Genomic DNA, 10,425 nt, shown 5'->3' on the forward strand with positions numbered 1-10,425 from the left:
TTGAAAAGTGTGATAGATTTTATAGATTAGCTCATTTGGTATCCAAAACTCCATTTTATATTTTGGGGTTATGGATAGCTCGTACTTAGATCTGTAGTTGAATAAGAGTTGAAGATAAGTACTAAAAGAGGACAAGTACAGAGCCAAGCATCTGGATAGGATGAAGAGAAGTCCGGACGGCATACTACAAAGGGCATTACCGAAAGTGCCTGTTACCATAGGAGTCTGGATGGTTGAGCAAACAGGCCCTTTCGGGTTCAAGGGTTTTCGGACGGACATAATACATGTCCGGACAAATGGAGTTTCAAAAACATCATATTGACAGGGAGATCCAGACAGCGCAACGAGTCCAGAGAGGATAGTCGATTTGGGTTACAGAACCCTAACTATGTCCAGGCGTCGATATTTTGATGCAAATTTTTAGGTCATGCAAATGATGGAAAATGCACATCAGGTTATATATTTCTTATGGGAGAAGTCATTTCCTGGTGCAGTAAAAAAGAATTACATAACTAAAAGCTCTATAGAAGCTGAATATATTGCATGCAATACTAGTGTAGTATTGTAGTGACCCAAAATAATTAACTAGGCTTAAGACAGTTTGGTTAGGGAGATAATTGGACTTTGGGTCACTAGGAACAGTTAGAGGGGCAACTTTGAAATTTTGGACATTCTGAGCTACAGCCACACGAGCGCTCACCTGTTACAGTACACGAACACTCGTGTGGGGATCATGCCGAGTGCTTATTGACTTTTTGTTGATCAATGATTTTTACCCAATCGTACACCTGAAAAGTATTTTTAACCTTTTGTGAACAGTACACGAGCGCTCGTTATTACAGTACGCGAGTACTCACAACTTTTTAGAATTGTACATCTGAGCATTTTTAACCCATAGTAAATAGTACACGAGCACTCAAAACCATAGAATACGAGCGCTTGCACCTTTTCAAGATTTTTCTTGCAGCGCCTTCAACTTTTTCCCCTATATAAATCCACCACTCACACGACCCTTAACCCTCATTTTAGCCTATGTTGCACTAGAGAAACTATGCTTGGTTGATTTTTGAGAGTTTGTGAGGTTTGTGAGTATTATAGGAGAAGGAGGGGGTGTGGAGCTCTAGCTATCTTTTAAGGTGACTTATTAATCATTCATTTATGCTTTTCTAATTATTAGTACTACTCTCTTAATGTTTTAAAAGATGCCATAACAAGTTCTTGTACCCGTCTTACTTGTCAAACCAAGAGCGATTTTGAAAGGTTTCCAACCCACCCTTGTTCTTTTTAAAAGTTGCATGATAATATGTTTTACACTTGGATGTGTTTATTTCTTAACAAAACCAAAAATGTTTTCAAAAGGGTTTTAAACATCTCTTTGATTATTTGTGTTGTGTTTTCTTGTGATGCTTGTGTTTATTTTGAGCATAGGAAGAAGATACCAACCTATAGCCTTAGATAAAAGCCTATGAGCATTTTTGGAGATTTCTGGTCAAACCCTAGCCCCTGACCGAATGCTCGCCCTAGGGAACGAGCACTCGACCAGAGAGTGGGTTACACGCTCCTTAGCCCCGTAAATGTGTACAAAGGTCTTAGAAATCCCTTTTCATTATATGAAACCTCGTAGAGTTTTCTAGTACTACTTATAACGATGAGTCGTGTTTCGTTACAACAGGGATTCGTTATGTCGGAGGACTCGAGAGAGTGAACGAGAGAAGTAAATACTTATGAACACTTTCCTTAAAAACATGGGATATGTCAGCTGACTGACCACGCGTATGATATAAGCATGTTAACATTTTTGTAATAACTTAGTAAATGCTTTAATAACTGGTTGATAAGATGCATTGTATGACATGGTACATCAGTACTTGCGGAATAATGGTACATCAGTATGTGCGGAATAATGGTCATGTGCTTACTATATAAACTTGATTCTATGGTCAAATGTGTGTGTTGTTATATAGGCCTTGGATTCAATGGTTGTTTCGTAACCGGCGCAGCCATTACCTAATGGTTAGTCACTACAGGACATACATCATTAGTAGCATGGGCCACCCGAGGTCGGACTCGGTCGGGCTGCTAGTGATGGATGGTAGCATACAATGGTTGGAGCACCAGCATTGTATTACACGTCCCTTGGGACAGCACCGACCCTGTTGAGAATGGGTAATATCTCTAGTAGACCATATATGATAGTTATGACTTATAAAGCATTAGTTTTCTGAATTAAAATACTTATGCGATTGCCTCCAAGAGTATACCACCCTTTTATTAACCAAACAATACTTTTACGCTGTATTAACAGTGACAACACCTCTTTTCAATGTTTACCAAAACTGCATGTTTATTTCTGCTTAATAATAATGAACTAATGTTATACTCCATCGTGAGGTTTACTTACTAAGTCGTTAGGCTTACGTGGTTATTACTCTTATAGGAAGCCTGTTTTTAGAACCCAAGAATGGTACGGTTGCCACTACAGACCTTACTTTATGATTTTCATGATGTTATCAGGTTTGCTATATTATTGTTAGTTGCTCCATCTCTTTAATTTGAGGATTATACTTGCACCCGTAATGATTTATAGATTTCTCAGATTTATTTCACCTTCCTATACATTAACTGTGATAATGCTTAGATGAGCAGTTCCTCATTTAGCTACTAATTGGTTAAATTGGGGTAATTGCTAGTAACTCTGCCAGGCTGGCCAAGGTCTGTTTTGGGGGTGTTATAAATATCAAAGGATGTCTCTGTTAAACCTATTCTTAATTAAAAGTTTAAACATAAATGAAATGTCTGTTGAGCTTATTAAAATCATGCATAACCAAGCTACAATATGTACCATTAAAAATGGTGAGCTTGGTAGAAGAGGTAAACATATTGATTGTAAGTAGTATTACATCTTTTATATTGTACAAAACAATGAAATTATCATAGAATATGTATATTGAGTAAGAGAATTGCTACACTTACAAAGCCTTACAAACTGACGTGGCAAGGAAAAAGACAAAAAAAATTGGGACCAGCTGCTCGTGATGGAATCCCCCAACTTGGCCTCCTCCTGCTTCTCAATCTCCTTCACCCACAACCCGGTGTGAATCCTCTGCTTCTTCAACCTCTGTTGCTTATCTTGCTGTTTGGCCTTGGACCCTCTCCTCTGATTCCAATTCTCATTCATGTCCTCCACAAACGCCTTGGTCCAAGGAGGGAAATTCACGTCGGTCTCACAGGGAGCCCGGTGCTTCGGCGAGAGGTCCTCCGGCAGCCAAGCCATGTCCCATGAGTCGTTCCATTGGTCATTGGGATTTTTTGAGTTGCGGCCGGCGGATGAAGAAGACGGTTTGTTGGAGGAATCTCTAGAATGGTGCTTTGGGATTGTGGAAGAGAATGTCTGAAATTGGTTTGTAATTGAGGTGGACGCTGCTATGCGTTTAAGGCTATGCTTTTTTTTTTTTTTTGCAAGGCTTGAGATTGAAATGGAGGATCACTGGTTGGTTAATTGGTATGTAGAATTTTGATTGAAGAAATTGGTCTGAGAAGAAGAAATCCATGACCCAGCGTGGGTCTGGGTTTGGCAACGACCCGCCGGCCTGACCTTGTTGGGTCTCGGCTAGACCCACCGCAGGTCTCGACCAGACCCAGTGTGGGATCCTGGCCAGACCCGCCGTGACGGTTGGGTCTAGGCCAGACCCACGCCTGGGTCTGGCCTAGACCCATGATGCACGGCAGGTCGCGGGCAGACTCAAGCGTGGGTCTGCTCATGACCCAATCTGGTCTCTCACGGGCAGCTGGTCTTAATTTTTTTTTTTTTTTTTTTTGTCGTTTTCCTTGCCACGTCAGTTTGTAAGGCTTTTTTTGTAAAAGCCTTTGTAAGTGTAACAATTCTCATTGAGTAAATGATAGTGGATCCGTTAACAAAAGGAGTTGCTTCTGACTATTTCAAGGGACATGTCCTCTATTTAGGTATTATTGGACAAATGTTGAAAAGTGGCCAAATAGTCTCATAACAATTATAAATTTTGATAAAACCCTATATTTAGGCTCTATTTGTTTTGACGTAAAATGTTTTTCGTCAGAAAATGTTTTCAGTGGAAATAATGATTTCATTGAAAATATTTTTCAATGTTTGGAAAACAGAATCAACAATCAAGGTATTGAAAACAGAAATTTTTGATTGCAAAAGCTCGTCCGAGAGCTGTTCAGCAATCTTCTTATACCTTAATTCTTGTTTGAGGAAATTGAGTTGTTTATGCTTAGCAGAGACCAAGTTTAAACAATTGTCAACAATTTCAGATTTATTAGCAAAAGGAAATTTAACTTCAAGTCCCATTTTAACAGTTGAGACACCTGTGTCATCAATTGTTATGGGGTAAAGCATGGCAATGAAAGGTAGACCAAGAATGACTTTATCAGTCATGTTTCTGTTTTGCTTTGTTTGCGTGATGCTCGTTTTCTTGATTTTAAAACAAGCATTATTGGTTTAATTCAGTCTTCATTATTTGGTGGCCCTGTCCACTTTGATGTTTTCCCAAACATGACTTTGAGTTTAACCGATGTTCATATTCTGAAAGCACTGACGCTGAATATTCTCACATCTGGTTATATATATATATATGTTAATTCAATCATATAAATCTCTAAATTATATGATGTCCCGACCGGGTCACGGCAAGTCCTGACCTAGTCCAAGTGGGGTCTGACCGGGTCTTGCTGTGTCTTGACCAAGTCCCGGCAAGTCCCAATCGAGTTCGAGCATGACCTTGACTGTGTCCCAAACAGGTCCTAATTGTGTCCCAATCGGTTCACGAAAAAGTCCCGGTGGTGGCCTGGTCGGGTCTCGATGAGTCCTAACTGGGTCCAAACTATGTTTCGATTGAGTCCTAGCAATGGCCCAACCGGGTCTCGACAAAGTCTCGATGTTGGCACGGTCGGGTCCCAGTGAGTCCTAATTGTGTCTTAACCGGGTCCGAGCGAGGTCCCGATTAGGTCCGAGCAAGGTCCTGATTGGGTCCTAGCGAGTCCTAATCAAGTCCTAGTAGGTCTCGACCAAGTTTCGGTAGCGGCCTAGCTGAGTCTCAGTGGTGTCCTGGCAAAGTCTAGGTGGTGGCCCAGCCGGGTCCTAGTGAGTCTTAAGGGGGTCCCGACAAGGTCCTGATTGGATCTCGGCAGTGTCCCGGTCAGTTCCTAACAGGGTCTCGATCAGGTCCCGGTTGAGTCCCAAAGAGATCCTCACCAAGTCTCAGTGGGATCTTGACGGTGACCCGGTGAAGTCCTGACAAGGTCTTAGCAACATCTCGGCTAGGTCGGTCAATTTAGGAATGAGAAGTTCAAACTCAAAAAATAGTTTACGGTTTTTAAAAATAGAAACCATTCTACTGAAATTAAATAAGTTTTTTCGTCAAACCAAAAATATTTTTCATTTGCTATTATTTTTCGTTATACCAAACAACCGAAAATATAAAAAATATTTTTCAAAAATTATTTTACAATGAAACAAACATTGCCCAAATTGATTAAGTGGGAGATCTTGAACTGAGCGGCCAATCCTTGTGCAACGGTTAAAATATTTAAAACCTTGGATGCCATATTAGTTTTATTTTGTTTATTATGAAGAGATAATGGGTTAGCAATGTTTTGGCCATTTTTGTTGTGCGGGGTTTGATATGGTCAAAGTTGTAGTTAAGTGGCCCCACAATTTTTAGAGATATGAATAAGAGAGAGCACTCACGCTAAAATTCTGAATTATAGGAACTAATGTGAATGTTAGAAATTTGGGGAGTTTATTTATTTATTTTTTTTAATTAAATTTTGAAAATTTATAAGTGTTAAATCACCATTTATATCAAAAGCTTAAACTTATACGAAAATGTAAATTTAATAATTTAATTAATACTTTAAACTTCATGTGTGAACTCAAATTTCATTTTAATAGGTGATATTCAACACATGAAATATTTAATTGAAATTAAGTAAATAACCAAGTTATGGTTCGAACTCAGTACATTGGCTCTGATACCATATAAAATTATCAGTTATTTTAAAAATTTAAGCTTTGATTAAATTTACGTCTTCTTATCAACTTAAACTTTTAAAATAAGTGGTGATTTAACAATTAAGTACCCCATTTGAAAGCTCTCTAAAACCAACTACCGCACTTATAATGCATTATGTGGAAAAATCCCAATGCAATCCAAACACTAGTTCCATTTCTCTGTCGTTTTCTCTTTTGCAACACAAGTTGTAATACTGCTTGATAGCTAAGATGAGAGTATTGGAGCCTTTTTGCACATCACAAGATTCACAACCCCACAAAAAGCAATATATAAAAATCCCTTAGACAAGTAGGCCTAAAGATACTTTAAAGCACAAGGGGTTGTGGACAAGCACTTTCCAATTAAGCACAATCAAGATTATAAAATAATGATGCTTCACTAAATGGAAATCGTTTATCCGATGACTTGAAAATTCATTTGTTAGTATTGTCATTTCTTGTGGGTGTGTGTGAAGCATTAATTTTCAGGGACCCTACCTCATAACACATTTAAATGATGGGATCTCTAACATGTATGCAATGTACTATTTCTTTGCTGTACAAATGGGTTGCTCTAATCATCTACAACTATATATTAAACGAAATTTGGATGGAGAAACATATATATATATATATATATATAGAGAGAGAGAGAGAGAGAGAGAGAGAGAGAAATGACACATATTTCCCTCTAACTATGATGCAATTTATAATGTACCTATATCTTTCTTTCTACTCTCTAAACTATTACAAACTTACAAACCTTATCCGTTTTAAAAATGACAAAAATATTTTTAATAAAAAAAAATTGGTGGGTCTTCTCATACCCCCGGCTACGGTAGGTTTTTTTTTTTTTCTTCTTTTATTGTTTTTTTAATTTATATGAATATTTTTATCTTTTTAAAAAGTGTGTTTTGTCCATGGGGGAGAATCAAATGGGGAGGAACAAATTTATTTTTCCAAGATGAACCAAATATATATATATATATATATATATATATATATATATTCAAATGGGGAGGAACAAATTTATTTTTCCAAGATGAACCAAATATATATATATATATATATATATATATATATATATATATTTGGTTCATCTTGGAAAAATAAATTTGTTCCTCCCCATTTGATTCTCTCCCATCGAACTCTTGCAAGGTCATCATTAAATTTTAACACTTGACGATAAATTTGCAAGATTTAAAGGGAAAAAGTCTTTAAATAATTCCAACTCATGGATTGTACGAATAAATGTAAATGTTCCCAATTTTTTTTTTTTTTTTTCGAAAATTAAAATATATTGACAGCAGAGAAAGAAAAGGACGTGTGGGAAAGAGCAAAGGTGCATGTGCAGAAGGTGGAGAAGATGAGGAAGGCGCCAAAGAAGCAGCACGTGAATAGTGTACGATATCTACCAACCACAATAATGTGCTTCTACCTATCCATTGCCACGCCAGGTGACATTTTCTATTGACGCACGTGCACAGCTATAACACACTTTCGTATTACTTTTTTGATTTAATAGGATAAAAAGTTAATTTGATCACACACTATTATTTTCTGAAAAAAAAAAAAAAAAAAAGATAACCACATAACGTTATTTTAAAGCATTGTTTTTTATGACATTGACTAGCAATATATAACCTTTTTATTAATTTATAGGAAGTAAACAAAAATGCCTATTAAGCCATTAATTTCATAATTATTGTAATAATATATCCAAAGTGAAATCAAAATAAATTATTCAGTAAAAAAAATTGAGAAAATTTGTAAAGCAAAACTTGGGTAGGTTGAGTCAAATTTAAAATTCAATAATTTTGGGTATTAGACTTATAGTTGGCAATTTAATCCTCAAACCCGACATGACACAACCTAGGTTTAGATCATTCGGGTCATTCAGGTGTCTTGTGTCAGGTTGACCCGTTAATTGAATGGGTCACACGGGTCGTGTCAAGTCACCCATTAAAGTAGCGTGTTATGTTTGGGTTGACATGTTTGACCCATTTATTAAACGGGGTCAAGTTCGTGTCGACTTAAACAGGTTGGTGGGTCGACCTGAACCCGACATGCCAACCCGTTTTGCCACCCCCAATTACTCTCTATCATAGTTATTTATAAATGCTAAGAAAAATAATTAGACAAGATATTGGATGGTTAAGATGAGTTTTAAACTTGGAGTACTTCTTAACACTTTCATCTTTTTAATTGTTTACTTTTCTTTTCCAGACTTGAACTACACCTTACTTCCTTTTGATAGTAGTTAATATCTCATGTGTACATATTCAATATTTAGTACAAGTGAAAATCGTGGATCAAATCGAAACAATTTTGGTTAATCAGGAAATTTTTTTTTTTTAATCTCCATAAAATGGTTTTTCCTTTTTAAAACCATAAAATATTTTATGAATTTAAGCTTTTCCTTTCGCATGCACTTTCTCTCACAATTCATTATTCGAGTGGTTGGAGGTAATCGAAGTTCGTTGGAAGTCACCAGAGGTAGTTGGAGTTCAATGGAAGTCATTGAAGGTAGCCAAAGCCGCCACAAGAGTTTGTTAGAAATTGTCATTGGCCATAGAAGGTCACTGGAAGTTGCCGGAGCTCACCACAGCCCCCACTGAAGTTTGCTAGAAGTTGTTATTACCATTGCCGTCATTGATTTTTCATACGAACCAAACACCAAAAGTTGTTTTAAGCTAAAATCATTTTCTTAAAGATTGTTTTCAGTTAAAATCTTTTTTTTTTCACTGAAAACATTTTTCTACATAAAACATTTTACATCGAAATAAACGAAACCTTAGTAGGGAACAATTCAAAACCCATGTGAGACTCTCTCTCTCTCTCTCTCTCTCTCTCTCTATATATATATATATATATATATATATTTTAAAACTCTATTTGTTTTTAAAATTTCAGTGGAGACAACTGCCTGCACTAAGTTGTATGTGAGCCCGCCCATACGGCTAACAAAGAAAATTGTATCATTTTTTGTTTTACATTTTGATTTCACATTTTTTTTTTATAATATATATCCTCATTTTTTTTTAATATAATTAAGTCATAAAAACTATTATATTTGCAAAAAAGGATAAACATATAATTTATTTATATTATTGCCCACAATGATATAATTTGGTTAAATTAACTAATTCTAATAGCATTTGTTCCACATTCATTTTATCCCTACTTTTTTACGTTTGCTGTCCTCGTCTTCAATAATTACATTCTCTCTTCTTCTTCTTCTTTTCCTATCCAAAGAGGGGAACGAGGGAAATTGCATTCTTTCTTGACTCCATGTGTACTCTCTCTAACATAACTCTAATTGCATTCTTTTGCTGAGAAACGAAACAGAAGAAAATAATCAAGAACACAAGAATTTATGTGGTTCACCCAAATTTTAAGCTACGCCCACATAGTTTGAAATTGCCCTTTTTCTAAAATTGGCACAAACTTGCTCAAGCAATTGTTGCTCGAGTGTTGTGTGAAGTTTCTATCCGCTGCTTTGCCGCAAGCTCGCTCAAACTACTTGTTGTGGATTATGCCCCAAATACCAATTTTTTTTTTAAAAAAAAATCTTTTAATGACATTTGAGTTCGTAATAAATAAAGTTATTATTTACTCATCTGTTTCATATGATTCTTTTATATGATTATTGTATTATTTATATTGTGCAGTAAATGGTCCTTAAATTACATTGAATATGGTGTATGGTACGTATGAGTAATGAGATTATAGCACGAGGTCTTACACCATAAACCTTGTAGTATTAAAGCTTTTTATGTTCGTAATCAATAATGGAATTAGGCATTCTATTTGGGAAGACTGTCACACAACACCTATGATGGTTTATCTTGATCAAAAGAAGTAGAGTCTTTGAGTTTATGTATAGTTATAATGCATTGAACAGACTATGTGAGTTGTTTTACCTCAAAAGTATCAATAAGAATAACTGTAACTCTTTATGATATTGATTATAAATCTTGAGAGGGTTGTAAACTCATATGTCAAGTGGATGTTACTTTGATGCATTTAGGAATGAGACTTTTACTGCGGTCAAAATTTTTTGCATGTTGGATGATCACATATTGCATTGTGAAAAAACCTTTCTTAGAGTGAATTATTCTCGGTCCTTGTTAGAGAATTTTGGTAAGAGTCACTAAAATACTTATGTACACAAGTATTTTAGTGACTCTTACCAAAATTCGTAATAGGTAGAGAATTAGAGTGACAGTATTATTGACTTCAATTCTGCTACAGAAAGTTTCATGCAAGAATCAAAACTCAACCTTAAGAATTGTCTAAGGGATTAAATAAATAAATAAATAAAATAAAATACAGTACAATTACATTTTTTAGTGGAATCAATTGTAATTAATTAGAAACTTGTGATAAACATG

At 35.9% G+C, this 10,425-nt stretch overlaps 1 protein-coding gene across 1 annotated transcript; it reads right to left on the bottom strand.

The window, feature by feature from the left end:
* Positions 1 to 2,905: 2,905 nt before the first annotated feature.
* LOC132178173 (uncharacterized) lies at positions 2,906 to 3,762 on the bottom strand. Its single transcript, XM_059590625.2, has 2 exons — positions 3,596 to 3,762; positions 2,906 to 3,485 (listed from the first exon to the last, which is right to left on the bottom strand). The coding sequence occupies exons 1-2, from the start codon at positions 3,760 to 3,762 to the stop codon at positions 2,906 to 2,908; spliced, it is 747 nt and encodes a 248-aa protein (XP_059446608.2).
* Between the last annotated feature and the right edge of the window lie 6,663 nt (positions 3,763 to 10,425).

Source organism: Corylus avellana, chromosome 4 (assembly GCF_965113065.1).
Source record: "Corylus avellana chromosome 4, dhCorAvel1.hap1.2, whole genome shotgun sequence".
NCBI lineage: Eukaryota > Viridiplantae > Streptophyta > Magnoliopsida > Fagales > Betulaceae > Corylus > Corylus avellana.

Bases quoted from the DNA above. Each gene is read 5' to 3' on its own strand.
- LOC132178173 (XM_059590625.2), bottom strand. From the start codon at position 3,762: ATGAGCAGACCCACGCTTGAGTCTGCCCGCGACCTGCCGTGCATCATG. The intron at 3,486-3,595 runs GTCAGGCCGGCG...AACCAACCAGTG, and splicing joins TCTAGCCGAGACCCAACAAG to ATCCTCCATTTCAATCTCAA.